Below are 21,071 nucleotides of genomic sequence, written 5' to 3' on the forward strand. Positions count from 1 at the left end.
ATTAGACACCTCTCCTTTGGCATTTAATTTTTGTTAAAATTAAATGGATTTGACTTGTAATAGTGGCACAGTCACCAGCAACTGAATCTGCCCAGTGAAACACAGGGAAAAAAAAGCCTGAAGAAGATGACTGAAAACAGAAAATTGCAATTCAAACAGTCTTGGTGCTCAGTAAAGATGAGTAACTAGTAAAAGGAAATGTCAATTATGTTTTTTTAAAATACAATTTCTTTTTATGGCTTTTAGAAGATAGCTTAAACAAAAATATTGGAAGATGCTTCTTGGGCTATGAGATGTAGGTAAAATCATATGTTGTAGGTCATGATCATGGGCTTGGGCATTATTGGCTGAGAGAAACATTTTTTTATTATTATTTATATGGCTAAAAGAAAGCTTCTTTCCGACATTTTATTATTATCATGTTAGCTGTTAAGTGTTCATGGTATGTTTCTGGAACTCTGCAGGACATGCTAAAAGTATTCCTCGCCATAGGAGATTCCAAATGTAGTGCTTTTGAAAACCTTTATGTCGTAAGTTATTTTTTCCTGCCTTTGGTTGCTTGACTTTGCAGTAAGCGCTTATGTCACACACATTCAGCAGGTATAAACCAGCAAAGAACTGTTGCTGTCTCTAGTGTTGACTGATTTACAACAGTGAAGAATCTGGTAATATGCCAGTATACTGAAGAAGCCATCCAAAGAGCAGGTGATTATTTATATCATTTTCTTTTCTATCTCTCGTCAAACTAAAGCCATAGTTCGTATAGGCTTCAAGCCAGCACTGTTGCATAAGGAAGCAGTCCCATCCTTGGCCTTCATGGCTAGTATGAGTATTTCTGTGGCCAAGCAGTAAGCCAGATCAGAGAACTGATTTGGGTGAAGTGATTTGTTTCAACACACAGCCGCAGAAACACGTCAGTGGACATAAAAGGAGAGGCTTTTGTGATGGGCAGAAAGCAAGAATGAGAGAAACTAGGAGAGGATGCACTGAATTTGAATCTGTGCCTTCAGCATTTTGAGCCAGGTTAAAAATAGGTTATCAAGTTCGCTGATTTTGTTTTAGTTACTTTGTATTTCCTTGTGTTCAAATTTTAAGAGCTTCTGTAAGGGCTGTTTGGAAATTGCCTTGGCAATTTTCACAGAATCATAGCATGGCTGAGTGGGAAGTCTTGCAAATACAGGTCCTGGAGCACTGCAGTGGGTGATAAATGCAGAAGAAGGAGAGAGGAAATGGAATTGGCTCCTTGGGAAAACTTTATCAGAGGTAGAGAAGTTGATAGGAGTAGTGTCAGAGGACGCAGGTCTGAGATCCTCTTGCTGTTTTCCAGCTAGGGTGCGTTCTTGGTGAATTTCTGTATTGGCTGTCAGGTGAGTAGACAGGTACTGCTGTTAAAGAGAGAAAGATGCAAGGGCTCTTAGCACTGTCAGAGGCAAGTCATAAATGTGACTCTTCCCCAGCAGAATGCTGTATTTTTTTTTCTCGTTTTTAATCATTTGTTCTGTTTTACCTCCAAGTGGCTAGTTAAGCATCTCCCACCTCTCCTTTCAAGCTGCTGTGAGTTTGCTGGATGCTTCATTCATTTCCTTTCCCCTGAGTGTGAAGTTGTCTCCTTCCCCCTGCAAGGCAAGACTTTGTGAGCCTTCTGACATAGAAAACCTAAGTTTCAGGCAGAGACTAAAGTTTTCTGGCATCCACACTTCTTTCCTGTGAAAGAAAGTTTGCAGACTCTGTACATCGGTTATTTAATCTTCCTCTTAAATAGCCTGTCTGAATAATTTTATGTTCTGTGCTTTGGCAAGCTGCAAGATTTCATAACACTGAGAAATAAGAGTTCTTATTCTTCATAAGAGTAGCACTTTGGAGGCCTTTGTGTCTTGTTTTGTCTTTCTTATTCTTCAATCATTTCTTACAAATATTTAAAAAGAAGACAAAAGAAAAATACTCCTTTTTTTTTTTTTAAAAAAAAAGAGTGCTTAAGTTGTTAATGTTTCATAGAAATTCATCATGAGAAATCTAATTTGCTTGGTAGGGTCATACAGATTTATTGTCGAGTCACTTGTCACCCCAGGCCATTTTTTGAAAATAAAACGGCTGCTCTGGCCGTTCTCCTCACCCGCAGGGGAGCTACGTGTAATCCAGCCCACATCTCGATGGTTGAGCTGTGTAAGACAGCGAATAACCAAGCTGCATCGTTGGGGCCAGGGCCAGCTGAGCAGCCGGAGGCCGCGAGCTCCTCCTCAGCTTGGCAGCGTCTCTGCTGAGCTGAGCTGAGCCGAGCGCTCCGTGTTTGCACACCCGTGAGCTTGTTTGGGGCTGTTCCCACCTCTTTTAGCACCTGGGTGAAGTCCTGACAGACGATGCACCCTGGTCCATCTCCGTCTGGAGACGTCGTGGGAAGGCATGCTAAAATCACAAAACCAAAAAAAAAAAGCCAAATCTGCATAAAACTTTCCTAGTCATGTACTGCAGCGTTAGAAAGTTGCATATATGTGTGCTACTTAGTTACGCAAACTCCTCTCAGTCCCGAGAGCTTACGTGTACTTGCACCGAAAATACTTGGGAGGGTTTAGTTTAGGGCAGAAGGCCATCTCTCATGGTTTACTTCTCTTTCAGAAGAGAAAACAGGAAAGACCAGCTTGGATCTTGCTTATCCCACAACTCAAAAACCTCTTTCCCCTAAGTTATTGATAGAAGTAGCTTTTATGAAATAGGTAAACGCATGAGGTCTGAATGGGCTGTAGGAAATGATGTGGATGGTCCAAGCCTTCCCCTGTGCACTCAGTGCCTGTCTGTTCTGTTGCAAAGACACACGGCAAGGCCTCGAAGTAGCTGCCTGCACAGGATGTTCCAGGAGTGAGGGACAATACATGAATCAGGGACTTCAGAGTTTCCTCTAACCTTCCTGCTGATTTTAACTACACCTGGGTTTGGGGGTTGTTTTTCTTGTTTTGTTTTGTTTTTCTCCAGTGAACTTCTTGCTGTTGTAAAACTCTGTGATTCATGTTCCAAAAAATTCTCTTAACTCATGCAACCTCTAAAGGAATTTAAAATGTTTTTCTCCTAAAAGCAAAAGCCACTAGACTATTTACATAATGAAATAGTCTTTTAAGGTTATCTCCTCCTTCTTCCTGGAATCTAAAAGAAAATAAATTCCACTTGCTTGAAGTTGATTTTTTTTTAATATTTTTAATGATGTGTTGAGGACAGTAGGTTGGAAGTTAGAGGATTAGAGTGCCTTAGTTCTCTTCTCTGTTTTGTCAGGGACACGTGTTAATTCAAGTCAACTCTGACCCTCCTCTTCTCTTCCTGCCCAGAGCACTCCATTTTCTATTGTGTAAAAGACATGTAACGAGAGGTATTGCATTACTTTGAATAGTAAATAAGCCTGTAATTGCTTGAGTTAAAAAAACACAGAAATACAAAACCTATTTTTTTACAGTTTATTACACATCCCCTTCATTCCTATAGATCCTTTAAGTTAGATTTTAAATGTGACTTTTGAAGCACAGTATCATGCTTGCTGTTTAGAAACTGCAAAATTATTTTTGTACTTTACTCTCCTGCCATCTGCCAAAACACAGGCCTTTTGCAAAACTCAGCAAATTGACGTCAGTTCTTTTACCCTTAGGGATAGTAAATTATTGCACAGCTTAGGTTTTAAAAATAAATAAGTAAAGAGGGTGGAGGAAAAAGATGGAAACAACAAGAATCTATCACAAACTCTCTCTGGATTCTGAAGAATATATGATTATAGCATTAAAACCTCTAAACAATGCAACTGAGCAGAAGGCGTAGAGTTTGGTCCTTAGTTGGCTCTGACTTGAGCAGTGTTAATGTTTTTATGCAGCCTTTAGAAAGCTCCAAATTGACCTGTTTTTATTATTTTTATTGGCTCCCTTGATGATAGACAAATGGGGCTATCCTGAGGCCAACATAACCAGCAGGAAATTTGGGTCATGGGTAGTTACATTTTTAAAACTCGTGTTTTAGGGTTGTTCAATCCGGGTAATTGATGGATTGCTGCGCGGTGGAGGGAGCCCCTAAATCATCGGAGGTGGCCCGATAATGGCAGTCCGCTAGCGGGCTCTGTCCGAGGCGGCTTTCCCAGCTCCCTGCGGAGCTGGGCTCCGCGGCGACCTTGCGAGTCCCGTTTTTCATGCGCGCGCCCGTCCAAGTGGCCTGTTTGTATGGAACAGCCTCTTAAACAGCCTCTTGGCAGTCCTGTTTGAAATCCTCTGTAGCGCCGTTTCCCCAGAGATAAGAAAAAAACATTCCAACCAAGTTCATACCCCAAAAAGACCCTGTGTGCATTTTAAAATTAACGGTTCATTATAGCTCTTCAATATTTTTCTTTCAATTTTGCTTTGAAGATAAGAGGTGGCAATTGTTGCTTTAAGTTTTTGTGTTTCTGCCCTTCCTTCAGTAAATCATCCTGAAAGTTTAGACCCAGATTTTTTACTATTATAGGTTTGAAAGCTTTCCTGGGGTGCTACGCACACGTATTTCAAGACTTAAGTCCACAGGCAGGAGTTGTTGATGTCCTATTTGTATGAGCATATGTCTTCTCAGTACTGCATGAATTTGGAATGAATTTGTGCACGTAAGAAAGCAAGTCATACCCTTTCCAAGAAATCATGTCTCATGTCACAGGAACATGCAGTATGATACTTAGAGATGGGGGAGTACAGCATGCTTGGCGGGTTGGAATAGATGATGTGCCACAAAATGGTGCACAGTGATAGGTGAAACAGGGTTGCCTGAACTTGGAAGTGAATTCAGATTAATATAGGATATACACTGAAGTGCATAATGTATTACAGAATAACTCAATGCACAAGTGAATCTCCAGTCCTTCGATTTTTAATATGTACTTTTCTTTTGTTTACATTTACTAGGCTTGTTGCAAGTGGCCTCCTCCAGGTAACTGCATGCATCTAAATTCCTGTAATTTCATCATCTTCCATTTTAGGATCAGGATGATCTGAAATTTATCATACTAGCATGCAAATGAGGATTTATGTGTCTAAACATATCACTTTTCAGAAAGAAAATAGGAAACACTGAACTGAGGCAGGACTCACTTGAAATTTAGGAAACAGCAGCAATGTCATGAGGGTGGTCCAGCTGCCAGCATGTGCCAGACCAACCCCAAGTGTATTGGATTAGCTTTCCAGGCAGCACAGAGACCGGACTTGCTGCACAACTAATTTAACGTTCCCTGCACAACCACACGTGTGCTGGCAAGTCCTCCCAGATTTTTAAATGTTCCTTTCAGGCTTTCAAATGTTTTTGTCTACCGTAGTTTTATAATTTACTGTTTGAAACTTTAAGTTGCACCTACTGTTAAATTTAGCATATGAGTCGTTAGAAAATTCCTCTCCAAGGTATGTGTTCAAATGAAAAACATAATGTCTGACCGCACTAAAGTTGCTTGAAAGATGGGTCGGCAGCGTCCCTGTCAGGAACAGGAGGAGGCCTGAAGTCAGCAGAAGTGTTTTCTAGCACCGCTTTAGAAAAAGTTTTCTCAGAGCTTCAGTAGTTCATGTTTGCTTTATGATTGAGATCTGTAAGGGATCTGTATATGAATTAAAATTACAATTTATAAGATGCCTGTTAGAGTATCCACAGTTGTTAAAGAGCGACTGAAACAAAATACAGCCTAACTCAGGAAGGCTTGATGTATCTCAGGGGTACACTAGGAGACAAATTTTTTGAGTTTCCATGCGCTCATAGTTAGACTCTGAAATCCCTGTCTAGATTTCAGTTGCCAAAAGAAGGCAGAACTTAATTAACGCCGTTTAAAGCAGCCATAAACCTAATGATGTAATTTTGTTATTGTACAAAGCTGTTCCTGTTTATTTTGTATTTATTTTCCTTTGCTGTTATTATCTGGCCTCTATTGTAAGGATGTGCTACTGGCCACAGAACTTGTTAGCATGAGTACTCTGTTTGAAGTTGCTGTAGTAGGAGCAAGAGCAAACGTTTGCAGCCTTGGCTCTTTGGATTACAGGATGTCCAGGGTTTTGCTTTATTCTGTGCTCAGATGCCTGTGTTTTCAGGAGGGGTCGTGTGGTGATCTCAGGAGAAAGCGCGGGGTCCTGAGGGGTGTGTTGCAGAGGACCCCTTGGGTCTACCCAACAGCTCGCGACTGCCAGTGGAGGAAGGTTCTCCCATGGGTGAGCCTCATCCCGGCCCCCTGATAAGCTCCAAACTAAACATGCAGCAGAAAGCAAATCTGTTTTTAAATCTTGTATATAGGTGTGTGTGCACAGCGGGGAAGATCCACTGGTGTTATTAGTTATGCTGCTGACTTAAGTAGCACTGGCTTGAGTGGTGGATCTCAGCCCGTCTGGTGTTCTGTGATGTGGGTGCCCGTGTGTCGCTTAATGGAGTTTCTCTCTCAAGTGTGCTTTCTCCAGCCATGGAAAAGCTCCTTCCTCCTCTCACAGGCTGTGGAAGAAGCAATTACACTTTCAGCAGCTCAGGAGCGAGGCAGTGCCAGCATATGCTGTTTTCTCACTCTTCTCCTCCACCAGCCTCCCTTCCTCATATATACAACATGATCATCTTTTAGTCGCGGGTCACATACCTCTTCTCCCTCCATGCGACCTTGTTCACCCCACAGCATGGCCCTTCTGTGGGAATGAATCGGTCCTGTGCAGCAAAGGAGGTTTTTTTGGGTGAGAAAAAGCCCCTGCTGCATCACTGGAGAGGCTGGTGCGTGTGCTGAGAGGGAGGCAGGGGCTGCCGAGGGTCAGCGTGTGTGAGGCAGCCGCTGCCGCCCCGCAGAAACACGCCCTGTCCTCGCGCCCGTCGCAGGGGTCCCCGGGAAACCAGGCCGGTCGCTTCAGCTTGCTATTTCACACGTAGCTCCCTCTGGTTCTAATTTTCTGTGTTTCTGACCTGAAGCCACGGGGTCAGGTTTGCAGATGTGCGGCGAGCCCGCGATCGCAACGGGAGCCGCTGGGAGCTGCGCTTTGAGCTGCCTGCTCGAGGACGAAACCGGGCCCAAGGCAGGACCGAGCTGCAGGCCCAGAACTGCAAGGCAGCTTTAGACCTTGTGCTTTGTAGCCTTTTGCCCATACAAAAAAGACTGATGCTTTGGTTCTTCTCACTGTTACATGGAGAAAGACTAATCACTAAGGTTTATCAAGTGCTAAAATACGTTCTTATGAGTGCCTAGGAAAAAGGCTTTAGGAAACTAATGAATTTGCTTTTTGAGCAGCAAGTAGGTCAGGGGACCATTTGTGCTGACAAATGAGGAAAATGTATATATTGAATAGGGAACTAATGAGCTAGAGATGCTCAGAGACTTATCACTGATTAGACTTTCTAATGTTCATTTATAGACCTATCATCCATGAATTTGTCTTAACTCTTTTTGAACAAGTTGATTTGGTCCTTTGTTATTTTTTTAGTGCAGTATTTGTTGAACAGTAGATCCACATTCAGCTTATTCCCCACTTCTGTCGTATCACCTCTCCACCTTTACCTCTCCAAACCAAAAAATCTTAGCTATTCTGGTCTCTCCTTCTAGCCAAAAGAGGTAATTTGATAGAGGTGATTTGATCTGGTAATTTGATTATTTCTATTGCAGGAATGGTAACTCTTCAGGATGCAAGCAGGTGCTGCTAAGCACTGCAGGGTGCATCTGACACACTCTTCCTCTGTTTCTTTTTTCAGACTATTGGAGAGTCAGAAATGCCCAGCGTCTTGAAACAGCTATTGCCAATGATCAAGTGTCACAGTGAGCGGACACAAGATGACTACACCTGCGAGGACTTCCTTGTTTTGCTGGTATACATGTATTCTGTGGTTGGAGAAATGAAAGGTGGAAAAGAGCTGGATGACGCTGAAGAGGAAGTGAAAAAAGCTCTAGTCAAGGCAATCTGTGATGAGCCAGAACCTTCTCCCTTGTTGCAGAAAATAACAGGTAAGGTGCTGTTTTAGTATGGTGGGAAATGGGTGCCTGGGAAAACTAGAGCTAGAAGAAGCATACAAAGAAAGCCAGACTTGTCTGTGGTGCTTAGGGTATGTGAGTAAGCCCAAGGATTTCCTGTAGTTTTGTTCCATCTCTGATGTTCGTATATGCCAAGTGCTGACAGGCCGTATTTGAATAGTGCTGAGTCTGATGAAAGCTCCACAATTTGTTCTTTTTGTTAAAGATTGGCTAAATTTGTGTGTTTTCATAAGGTAATCTTTTCAATGATTTCTTTCACTGATCAGTGCAAAATTGGTCTTGCAAAGTCAAAATGAATCCTGGAAACATGTTCAGTGAACCACAGTTGTTTTGTGAATACTAGGAGCTGGCCTGTCTGGCATAAAAGAAGACATGTGTCTAAAGCTAACACTGAGCTTTTTGCTGAAACAACATGAGCATTAGCTTCTAAAAATAACATGCTAAGCCCTTTTTTAGGTGAGCACTCATGAGAACAGGAAAGTCCAAACCTTTTGCTGTTATTGTCACATATTTGAAAATTGCTAAAATTATTATAAAAGTGAATGCGGGTGGCATATCTGAATGGAGGAAGAGAACTCACTTGCTGATGTCAGTTTTCTTGATGCTTACTGATAGTGAGTAGGTCACTGCCCAGGTCACCTTTGAGGTAGGGAACACACAAACATAAATGAAAATGTCTCCAGGAGCTTTCAGTTGAAAGCCTTTGCCAAGAATTTGCCTTAGTGGGGAAGCTCCCTGGCAGGACAGGAATTCTGCTGATCTTAATCCGGTATTATTCCCTATGGACTCTTAACGCTTCAGAATACAGGTGTGTTCTGGCTGGCCTGCTGTAGCTTCGAATGTTAAATGGTTTCATTTTCATAAGACTCCTACCACAGAATGGGTAGCTCCAGCCATTCCTGCTCCAGGCCTTTATTTTCACACTCCTTGCAACGTTGCCTGTAGCATATGGTTCTATGTGCCTGGTAGCTCCCCAAATCTCTTGCAGACTTCTGCTCTGCTGAGTTCTCAGGGTGCTGCATATATCTTGTGAGCTGCATGGTGTTTCCCTCACCACCTCAGTGCTATCTGCTGTTGGATATAGGGCAAGGCCGAACTTTTCTGAAACTGCGTTTTCATATTTTGCCCTTTTTTTTGTATGTTAACCGACTATACAAATTGTTGTTTTATCTCCTTGTTCTTGTGAAAAGTGTGGGAAGACTTGAAGTTCCCAGAAGTGTTAGGAACCGAAGCAGAGCTGCAGGCTTCTGTGCATGCAAACTTCCCTTGTTGCCTCCGTGGTCTCAGGCTACCCAGTTGGAGAGACTAGCACAGATGTAGAGTGTAGAGCTGTATATATAGATATATATGTGTGTGTGTATATATATACATATATATATATGTATAGTGCTTACATTACATTGCCTTCTGTTACATTTCAAAAGTCTGTCAGCAATAGCTTATTTTTTATCAGTATACTTGTATGCTTGATTTCCAGCATATAGATTTCCTGAGTAAAAGCAAATGCATAGCTCCTCATTCTCTGGGGGAGATGAGCAAGTGAATGAAAGTTTCAGTACCAAGGTTCCTCGGTTTATGAAACAAAATTCATTCTTTTTTTTGAGACTGCAGACTGTTTGAAACATGGTGTGTGGAGTCCGGCACTCGCCTCCTTACACATAAGCATTTAGTTTGTTAGTATGTGGGGCCTCAGACTATGGACTTGCAACTTTATCACACACTTGCACACAAGCATGATTGGTATGGGCTTCTTTGGAATTTTAAATATTACAAAATCTTTTTTTTTTTAATGAAGTATCTTAATGTGTTAAAGCTTCTGGCTTTAGGTCAAAGTTCATTATTGCATTCTGGAGTTAATTATGTAACACAAAACCAGTGTCCTTGCAACTTTCTATTACTTTATGTGTGTGGTTAGCACAACTGAACTTTTGCACAAGCGTGTGCCTGTATTCCTCCTTGCCTTGGGAGACTTAGCACCATTCTTGGCTTCTACATTTTATTTAGACCTACCCATAAAGAAGACAAAATACTGAAAAAAGATTATTGTAGTGGCCAAAAATAAGAATTGTCTTAGGAGGAAATAGTCAAAGGGAATTTCTAGGAATAACTCTTTGGTAGTTTGCAAGCCTTTTTTCGTCCAACAGCTTGTTTTCTCAGCATCCCTGGAATTTGCTGAATTTGCAATTTGCTGTGTTCACTGTTGAACTGAGAAGACTGGAAAACACCAGCAGTCTGGGAGAGACTCCTGTTTGGCCTATGTTGTGCCAGGTCTGTGTATGCTAAATCCTGTTCCCCTCTGCATCTTGGGTGCCTTGCCCGCTTGCAGAGAGGCCAAGCAAGCCAAACCCGTATCTGCACGCTGAGCACCTGCAGGTTTTCTTTCAAAACCACTGCAGGGGCACAGCCATGCCCGAGAGGTGGTAAATTGAGTGATGGCACCAGTTTCCCTATTTGGTGCCATAATTCAGTGGCCATAATGCCGAGGCATCTTCTTACAGCAGAATGCGGTATTAGCAGCAGACTGTTCCTTTTAGCAGATACGTGTTGGACCCTTTCCAAAGAGCAGCCCAGCTCTGCTAGTTAACAATAACCATGGATCTGCATTGGTTGTGTTCCAAATGCAATGTCCTGTCCTCATTTTACTTTAAATCAGAAACAAAAGCAAACCTGTTTTGCCTTTGAATGGCTACAAAATTAATTAGACCAAAATAAATTTCAGTAATTCTTGGAATGTCTCTTTCATGACCAGAACAAAGCCAAATGTTCAAGATGTCTTATTTTTGAGGGTTTCACCAAGACAACTGATAGGACGAATGCTAGATGGGACTTGTCAGGGAAAAAGAAAAGAAAAAAAGCACCATGTACTGTACAGATTGGAAATATTGCTTGCTGGCTCACTGCTTGCCTTCAGGTCCCCATGTGAGCCTGCAGTTCCTGAATATTCAATATCCATTCTGCAGTAAATCTTCCATTACCAGGTAGCTCAAAGGAAAACAGAGCTGGAGGTTCAAGTTTCAAGCGCTGCTAATTATTGGACAGTTTTTGTTATAGTGACAGAGAACAAAACACAATCTTTGTCTTTAAAAAGCCATACAGAAGTAATACTGTTTGGACTGCAAAGCCAAGCAGTTGCAAGTTGGGAAATGCCAGTATTTCAGTTTCCCATCCAACCACAGGTTGACTCCTGTGTGTGCTGTAGTACAGCACAATTCATGATTGCACAATGTATTTTCTGTGAGCCAATGACCACCAGAGAGGACTAGGAAACGCTAGCTTGAGTTAGTCTTGCACATGATGAGTATGTGCAAGGATGAGTATGTCCTGTGATGAAAAGGAAGACTCTCCATATGATGTTGTACACGTAACTCTCCATTGGTCTCAGCTTGCAGTCCATGAAATGCACTGACACGGTCAGCCTTTTGTGTCTCATTTAGGGGAGAAAAAAATATTGTCTGTATTTTCAGGAATTAATTATTCAATTCCTGGGAACAAAGAGAGCTTTGTGTTCTGCTTTCCCATACACCTTGTGCTGGGTTGTCTTGGTTTTAGTATGGTCCCAATACTCTACTGACACTGGTGTTTTTTGATTCTAAAATGATTTAAGCTGAAATTAAAAGCCACATCTCAGCTGTGGCTCTGAACTGCTGCCTAAACCTTTGGTCTTCCTCTTCTGTGCAAAGCTTGCAAGGTGCATATTCTGACAGGCCCATGTTTTTCTTTCTTTTTCTTTTGTTCCCATAGAGTCACTTGGGAAATAAGATGTGAAACCCTTGCAAAATCATTTCTGACCTTTATTAAAGTTGTGAGGTCAAATCATCAGTCAAAATAATTGTCAGATTTATATGAAATATTTTTTATTTCTACACTACAATATAATCTTGCTTATACTTGCCTGAATATAGGTAGGCCTGTAGGAAATTTCTGATGATGTCACTCCCTCCCCGAACTAATGCAAAAGTCCCCCAAAAGATGCAGCTCATCAATGCTTAGGGGGTGGTTATACTATTGTCTAATTTTGTCTGTTGCTTAACTAAATTTGCCTAGTATTTGCAACAGTAGAAAATAAATTGATTCTCAGAGATATTAGTGCGTCCGTAGAGCTTTGTCACACTAAATTTCCCTCATGTAGCCCAGATTATTGCAGCAGCCTGTGAAATATGTTAAGACACAGCACTTGCATAAGTTTCTATTGTGAAAGAAGCCTAATAATTTGGAATTTTGTGGCTTTTGAGTGTTAGGCTTTTCAGCCTTATCATTGCCTCAGCATGTGTTTTCCAGAAAATATGGTGTGCAATAGCATTTTGCATTTTGGTAACACCTGATTTTATTGAAGCACTAAAAACATCCTGTAACTGTTAATTAAAATGTAAACGCAACAGGTTAGTCACCCAGTGAGATTAAGAAATCCAGTATGTTTTTTACATGTGTAATAGTATAAAAGTATATTGTGTTGTTGCATTTGATGGAACAGTTAATAATACAAGTTGTGGTAGACTATCTTAATGCCTTGGCTAATAAAACTGAATGTAACAGTTCCAAGATTTCTCATGGGTGCAGTTTACAACAGACATGTGTTCTTCATCACCGTTTCCAGCAGAATGTTGGAAATTGGAGGAGAAGCAGAATAGAACAAAACACACTGGAAAATGCTGGTTTCCAACAGAATGTTGGGTTTGGGGGCATTTGGACTTTTGAGGTCTCTTAGGCAGCTGCTAAAAAAAATAAAAAGCTGTAAAATACACTATTTACTTTGCCATCTTATCTGATCAGGCCGTCTTGTAAACATCCATGCAGAGCTGTATACAACTAGTAACGTATACGAAGGTGGTACTAATTCAGCTATGGCAGCAAATATCTTGAGCTGCTGCTTTCTCCCCCCTCAGCCCGCAGATCTCTGCGGGAGCTTTGCAGGGCAGATGAGCCTTTGGGCAGGGCAGCCGCAGAGTGCTGCTGCTGTATTTTCAGGAATTTCCATATATCTAGTGTGTAGGTAGTGCATGTGTTAGGCATGCACTGTTCTGCAATCGATACAATTTTGCTGCAGATAGTTGCTTTTGCAGTTGGGGACAGGCGATTGCTGCAGGACGCAACGCTGCTCACTCTGCTGCTGCTGCGTTCTTGGCTTCGTGGCCAGCTTGAAGCAACAGTTTCCCAAAGCTGCTTATCTTATGGGCAGGTAGGTGTGAGAAGGATTCCTCTGCTCAGGTTATGATTTGGCCCATCTAGGTTTGCTTGAAGATGGCCTCCCCCTTGCTCAAGGAAGCAAGATGCTACCCTCTTTTTCACAGTGGAGAGGTAGCTCGGTTGTTTCTTAGGGTTTTCTTTTTCACGTTCACATAGTTCAGTGTAAAACTGCTACAATTTGCAACCCTAAAATCCACGAGTAAGTTCTTCAAGCCTTCAGACTCAAGTAATAACCGATACCAAGTATTTTCCATAACATCGATAAAGTTACCACTAAATGAAAGGCCCAACGAAAAGCTACTCTTGTCACTCCCTTGCATAGGAGTAAATTTCCAATTAATCCATGGTTTTCATCAGAAGTAATCAAAAAGAAATTAATGACTTGAAGAAAATACTTAATTTTTTTTAAGTGGTACTTATTAAGAATTTAGTCTTTATTAAAAAGAGACTCTTTTCACATGTTCCTAAAACATGTGTCTATATACTGCTTTACTGCTAAGCAGTATATAGACAAGCAAGGGTGGAATTAATCCAGGATTTCCATGTAGTGCATATATTTGAGACTATGTATAATAATAACTAAATATATATATTGAGAAATGTTTTCATATAACTGGATATATTTATCCAAAAGTTGCACTAAAATTGTTACAGTTTTTACAGTACAAAGAGCTGTACTTAAGAAATTCAAATATCTGCTTATTTTGAAAACTTGGGCGAGTCTCCGCAGGCCGTGCCCACCGCGAGGCCTCTTGGGGAGGGCCCATTTTTTCCCGCTCCCAGTCGGGGCGCCTCGTTCCCTGGCGTCAGCAGCGCAGGGCCTCGGGGAACACGTGGGGCCGGGGCTGGGGGCTGCCCCTCGGCCCCAGGCATGTTGTGGCAGGGGGGCCGCAGACAGGTTTGGTGGACAGGGATCAGCTTCCCCCAGAGATAAGGCTTATAAACGAAGCTGTTTATGTTGGAAGTTCAGCGCGTGGGTTACAGGGGGCGGGGGAACGCCGCCGTGCAGCCGACGGCTAAACATTTTGACTGTCCACACACGTGTTCCCTGACACGCTGGTTAGTTCCTCTAGTCCTCAAGCTAAACACAAAGATGAGCTCCCGGGATCCGTGTGAGTTTCTTGGTGTGTTGTGGATGTGATTCAGTGGAAAGTATTTGTGATCCAGAACTCCCAGAGGACGGTGAATCTCACTCTGTGGCTGCCTGACTAACATTTACCCAGCCAGGAACACCAGGAAGACACCACAAAAGCTGCCACGTGGCTGTATTAGAAAAAGTACAGGGGACCTCGTACGGTTTAGCCCGGTGATACTTCCCTGCTTGAGTGTGTCAGTCCTTTCCTTCATGATAACAGAGCAACTGGAAAAAGAACATGACACAAGCCCATATCAGGCATTGCCGGCTCCGAGGTCTGTAGTGCTGCCAGTGTGGGTTCCTGGGTTATTCCTTAATAGGGAACTCACTGGTGCTTTAAATCCCATGTGATCCAGTGCTCAGGAGCCAAAACTGCCCTGGAAAATGAGCAAGAAGATCCCATGGTTTCAGTCCTCAAGCTTTTCCCACTGGATTCATGTTACTTAGTAGATAAGACAAGACACTGAGCATTTTCTAATCGACTACTGGGGAGACAAATTGTGTTTGCTGTGGTTTTTTGGATTCATTTTTGTCTAAATTTATAAATATATATTTTCACATGTCCTAAAAAAATTAGGCATACCTTAAAAATCCGTGTTAAAAACCTATGAGCAACAAAGGTAAGAAAATCAGTCTGCTTTTTGCACTTGCAGGGATATTTTGTTTGGTTTTCATGATGTACATTAAAATGTATGGTAGAAGACGATCCCAGTGGAAGCCCAGTGGGTTTTCTTCAGCTTTCATATGTTGCCTATTTATTTTGTCTTCAGCACCTGGGTTCAGTTGGCTCCAAACTGGATAGTAATTTTCATTGAAGTGTTTATAACATGAAGTCTTTTTTTTTCCTCTCTTTTTTAACATGAGACATATGCCTGCAGCTCTGCAGGCCCCTGAATTGTTGCCAACATAGCAAGACAGCCAACTGAAACAGGAAACTGATATGGTGCAATATTCACTAATGATTTATGTTATTTTTCAGGATGCAAATTCAATAGCATTTAGAAGATACTCCTAACATCAAATACGTCTGTTTACCTTAAATGTAAAATGAAAAGAGAAGCCACTTTAAAGTTATGCATCTTTTTAAAAGGTGCTCATACAAGTATGTGGCAATGTTGAGTCTTATTTTCTTCTTTCCAGGCGAGTCACTTCCTTGCAAAGCTTCAAGTTTTGGCATATTTTGAAATTATCTTGCTGTTTTGCAGAGCACACCCAGCCTGGCAAACCAACACCAGTGAGGTATTAGATAGCTGTCAGATTTAAAAATAAGAAAGCTTCTTCATGGTCACCACCCATATTAAAAAAAAAAAAAAAGTCATGGGGTTTTCTGAGGTTTCCTGTAGATTGTAAAATTATTTGTGATTTTTTTTTTCAGTTTCAGTTGTCATATAAATATCCAGCAGACTGCAGTGGCCTTTGTGAATAATTGCATCCTATTCTTGTGATTCCGTAAAGTTGCTTCCGCTGGAAGCACATAAGGACAGACAGCCTTGCCTCAGCTGAAGCCAGTTAGAAAAACTTTTGGTTCTGAGTATTTATAGTTGTTTTCTTCATCTCACTGGTAGCACTGATTCTCTCCTGCTTTCCTCTCATTTTATGAGGCATGAATTCCATCCTTTGAATTATGGGCAGTCAACCGATTTCAGGGTAGCAATTTGTACATATTTTTAATGAAGATGCACTATGTTGAAATATAATATTTCAGGAAGCAGTTAAGTCCAGAGTTAGAATGGAGTCATACAGTTGTCCTTTATCACTGTGTTTTCACCAAAGATATGTCTTGAATTGTGGCTCTTAACCCACTTTTTGAGAAACTGCTGCTGTCTTGTTTTTCTTAACCTCTCAACAGCAGAACCCAGATTATAAAATTATGTTGAAATGCATTTTTAGAAGTTAACAAATAGCTCAGCAGTTTATGGCTTTAAAGTGCATTGTTTGCCCATGTAGCTCACTGGTCAGCATGTCCTAGTTTTCCCTCTTCATCTCGAGCTGTGAAGACTCATGGACCTTGGCTCTGGAAGTCTCCTGTTCAGTCTTTCATTATAGTCGAGATCATTTGCTTCACATATATTGTAATTAGGGGTCAGGTCTTGCTTCTATATAAATCACTATGAGAACATCCAGTGCTTCTCTTGCTTGCAGGAGTTCTGAGATAGGCTTACGAGACAGAGAAAACTATTGTGATGTTGCTTAAAAATCAATTCAGACTTAAGATGTTCAGAATTAAGTGTATTTATTCATCTGTCAACTCCGATGATTCTAAGTTTGTAGTTTATATACGTTCCTTAGAATTTAGTGTTATTACTGTTTTGTTTTCAGTAATATTTAAGTACTGTCAAATTCTACAGAAGTTCAAAAGTGCTACCATATATAAATGAGTACTTTCTTAAAAATCTCTTCATATATAGTCAAACCCGTATTGTAAGCCAAAGAGGTAAGTCTCTTGTTGCTTTTTGTGCTTTAAATCAGCATGAAAGATATTCATATTCCCCTTCTCCCTATTTGTTCGTGTTTAGTTTTAACTTCTATTGTTGAATAAATGTCACCTCTGGTGGTTAAAGTTCAGGTCAGGTTACATTTTGCTGTGACCCTTCCTGTGTTTAGCAGACAGTGGGGCTGGGGTCTGTCAAGATGGGAGAGTTCACAGATCACAGCCTAAGGATTTTTTTCTCCTTTCTTGGATTGCCTTTTGTCAGGCACGGAAAGCAGTAAGTTTGCAAAATTGGATTGGGGCAGCTCCGTTAGTTCTGTGTAAATAAGAGGGGTGTTTGTGCCTGACATTCTTCTAAAAAGCATTATGTATTACTCAGGCTAACTTCAAGCCAGATGTCTGATTCTCTTTTAATTTCCCACTTTCTTCATTAAAATAAATGTTATTGGGGAATTACTTGTTTGATGGGAGGTGGCAACAGCTAGTCGCGCCCAGTTAGAAACATTTATTTAATGAAAAACAATGCTGTGATATATATGACTTGGGTGGACTTCCATTCATGTGAGGAATGTATCGATACAAATCTTGGACTTCCTGCTTTTTCACATCTCCCTCTTCAGACTTCTATTTGTCGTGCTGTGGATCCATATATATGCATTTATATATGCACACCCACATTTATTTTATATATGTCATTATGTTACTTTATACATGTATTATTACATTTTACATTACATATTTACATTTTACATTTACATATTACATTATTAACATTTATAAAATACAGGGACAGATAACTGCTGTTATCTGTTCACCAAACAGAGCTATCCAGAAGATAATTTATTTCCCAGGTAGTTGTTGCATATCAGCACGTCTGGGCCCAAAGGGCTCCCTGAGGTGTGCCAGTGCCATGGACACATCTGCCTGCCTTCCCTGTGCTGCCTTAAGCTGATGCAGAACACATAGCTGTCTCAGAGGCACCCTTGTGTTTGCTAAAAGTTGCTTTCCCAGAATGGAGAAAGTAAATGAGAAAAAATAAATACAAATTTGAAAAGAGCCTTTGTCTAATAGAAGAAAAAAAGAGTAGAGAGTCAGAGAAAGCAAATCTAAGTCCAGAGAGGTTGTGGAGTCTCCTTCTCTGGAGATCTTCCAAACCCGCCTGGATGCCACCCTGTGCCAGGTGCTCTGGGTGTCCCTGCTTGAGCAGGGGGTTGGACTAGATGACCTCTAGAGCCCACTCTCTATCTCTGCAGAAATAGTTTTATACTAGAAGTTCATCTCCCTCTTTCAACAGTGCTTTCCTTCTTTAAAACTTTAGATATCGTACTTCTAGTTAGTGGCATCTGAGCTGCATTCACAGTAGTTCCTTTATAGTCGGAAGCATTTCTGCACACAGAAATTACATGTTTATCTGGCATACAACTTGAAGAATTAGATTATGTGAAAATGAATACATACTCATTTACAATTGGTTTTAATGGACAAGAAATTAAAAATCTTCGCTGTTATTTTTTGCTTCTAATTTCCATATCCATTTTTGATCTGCTTGTCTAGCAATGCAGAGCTCCTGGCAGGTGGGTATGACCTGAGAATGTATCATGCTTTTCATTTTGCAGTGAGTGGGGAGCTTCTGCATCTTGCAGTGCACACATCCCTTCCTTAACTGCCTCAGTTTCCCTGGGTTTGAGGTGCCTTCTTGTGCATTGCCTGGGCAAAAACTTCTTTCAGCCTCTTAATCACAATGGTAGAAAAGGCACTTTTGTTTTCCTTGGTAGCATTTGGATGTAATATCTATTTGTTTTCAGAATATTAGGTAGTATCTCTTTCCTGGGTTGGAGCAGATAAACTGGGATGAGTCATAGAGTGCTTATTTCCAGAGATAGCTTGAGCAATAGAAAAGGGGCCATGAATACTTCAGGCAAAAGTACTTGATATTAGGCTTAGCTGGCATGAAGGTCACTGGTTTTTATTATTTTTCCCCCTCCCTAAGTAGATGAAGGTCTCTTCAAACAGACTGCAGAAATACCAATTAGTGTGTTTCATTCTGAAATGTAATTAGATTTAAAATGTAAAAAATCCCTTTCAGCTACACTATAATCGGGGCCCCTAATTATGAAAGGCATATGTTCCCCTCCATCTTTCCTCCCCTCCACCCATGTAGATAATTGTCCTTCTAGAATGATTTCTTCTTTGTAAAAATCTTTGTGACGTCCTCCTCCCGATTTGCTCAAAGCAACACTGTTATCTGGTGCATTAGTTTTATGCTGTTGGATTCTTGCAGGATAATATACAATGCAGTTACACTCATTACTTGCTATTCTGTGTGTCATCTGTGTTTTGGAATATCTCAAAGCTTGTCAGTCTTCCACTGGGGATTACATCATTTTGGGGGTCTCAACTGCTCTGAAACAAAAGCATACTTCAGGAGGAAAATATGTATGCCCGGACAGTTGGCAGACTTTCAACACTCCAGGCTTGACACAGAGTTAATCGCAAAGAAATGTTTTTTTTTTTTTTTTTTTTGCTATTCATAGTAACTAAATAATTATTTCCGTATATGTTTTGGGGCTATGTGGGTTTTTTGCTCAATGCAGGGATTTCTTTACGGATCGTAATTACTGACAAAAGATACATTTCCATGTTTCCAGCTGCTGCGGGATTTATTCTCAGGTGGTGATTTTGGTTTTTGCTTGGCCTTTGAGTGTTTTGGCAGTCATGGATTCAAATTAGTAGCTGTTTCTACAGCGGTTTAGCTGATGGCGTTTGAAATATGTAGGTCTCAGTGTTGTAGCCTGCCTCCCTTTCTGGGGCAGACCTCTGCAGAAAAAGGTTTCTGCACCTGCTGAACCACCTTGTCCTATATTAAATTATAATCACACAACTCTACTGCAGTAGGGTGGATTTCCCTAATATCCAACGTATACAGGAATCAGAAGACCATGACTTTAGAGCTTTTACAAGAAGTATGCTAAGAAAAACAGCAATGCAAAATTGTGTGAGGAATTTGCTGTTTGCATGCTTAATCTAGGTTCTAATGCTATAATGCTAATATCTTGTGAGGTTTTAACAAAATGCTGCATTTACCTTGTTGGAGGTAAGGATGTAGGTGAATTTAAACGTTTTTAGAATATGCTCAGCTTCAGCAAAGTATCTACCTCATTTTCCCAAAATACCATTTTATTTGCTCTAGCTAGTGACAACAATTTGCCTTTCATTTTGAAAGAGTATTTAGGCATAGAGTGTGGGTAACTAGTATAAACTATTAGTAACCAATACAGAATATAAATAAACTAACAGTAGTAGTTTACTTGAATTTGTCACTTTAACTTGTCATATAATTGGAAAGTACCAATAATAAATTACTGTTGACGGAAGTCTATGCATGGACCTGTTTCTAGCAGATACATACTGTATTTAACACAGCATGTAAATAAGTGGAAAGTGGATAAGAAAAAGGATTGCTTTTATTTTTTAAGAATGCCACTTTCCAAGAACATTCCTATAAAAGATTTCCATAGTTGAATTTATCATAGATCAATGAAATCTCAGTTCCTCTTAATTTTGGTGAGTGACTTCTATTTTTCTTATGTGTGTTTTCATAAAAATTTTGAAACGTAAAGAGATTAAACTGGTTAAGTGTATTCTTTTCAGGGCATACCACTACCAGAGGAGCACTTTATAATCATTTGAACAGAATTGTATAAGACCCTTACTGATACAGTTTAAAGACTATGGTGTTATCTAATTTCCCCTTGGCCTGTATGCAAGTCATGCAGTCAAATATCTAATATGCAGGTAATGCAAATGATCAAGCTTATTGAAGGGTCAGCATAGTTATCAATGGCAGTTGTCCATAGAATCCTTAAAAATGAGCTGAAAACTTATCTTTTGATTTGAATGGTTCTCATCTCATTCTCATCTCTCTCCCTGAGAATGCTCTCAAGAGCATTGCTATTTTTAACTAAATAGTGGTTATGTTTTTCAGTTTACTTAGGCATCGAACCAAAGTTCATTGAAGTCCATATGAATTCCTCCACTTGCCTCAGCAATCTTTGAGTCATGCCCTTAATAAGCTGTTACATTTGCTGTCCAAACTAGAAGAGATTGCAGAATAAAAACTGGTGCGTGGCTGTAGAAGCCAAAATGGACTAGCAATAGCCTGAGGTCCAAATTCTGACTCCAGTCCAATCAGTGGAAGATACAAATACATCCCACAAGAAAACTTTGACTTCTGTTGCACAGGAAAAATATCCTCTAAAAGTGCATGTCAAGTTATGGAAAGGAACCTAACTGTGGTAAAAGCTTTTGGGCATTACAGGCTTCCCCACGCAACAATGTTAATGATGAGAGATGGGACAGGA

The 21,071-nt window shown here is 40.7% G+C and overlaps 1 protein-coding gene across 1 annotated transcript in view; it reads left to right on the forward strand.

Annotated features, from left to right (window-relative positions):
* Positions 1-21,071, forward strand: part of SCFD2 (sec1 family domain containing 2) — a 179,356-nt gene that overhangs the window by 71,325 nt on the left and 86,960 nt on the right. The window contains exon 5 of the mRNA XM_088524794.1: positions 7,684-7,933. Coding sequence (XP_088380920.1) covers positions 7,684-7,933 — 250 coding nt within the window. The remainder of the gene's footprint in view (positions 1-7,683; positions 7,934-21,071) is intronic.

The sequence above is a fragment of the Tinamus guttatus genome, unplaced genomic scaffold (genome assembly GCF_059628265.1).
Source record: "Tinamus guttatus ecotype Peru unplaced genomic scaffold, ASM5962826v1 Tinamus_guttatus_pri_ptg000213l, whole genome shotgun sequence".
Taxonomy (NCBI): Eukaryota; Metazoa; Chordata; class Aves; order Tinamiformes; family Tinamidae; genus Tinamus; species Tinamus guttatus.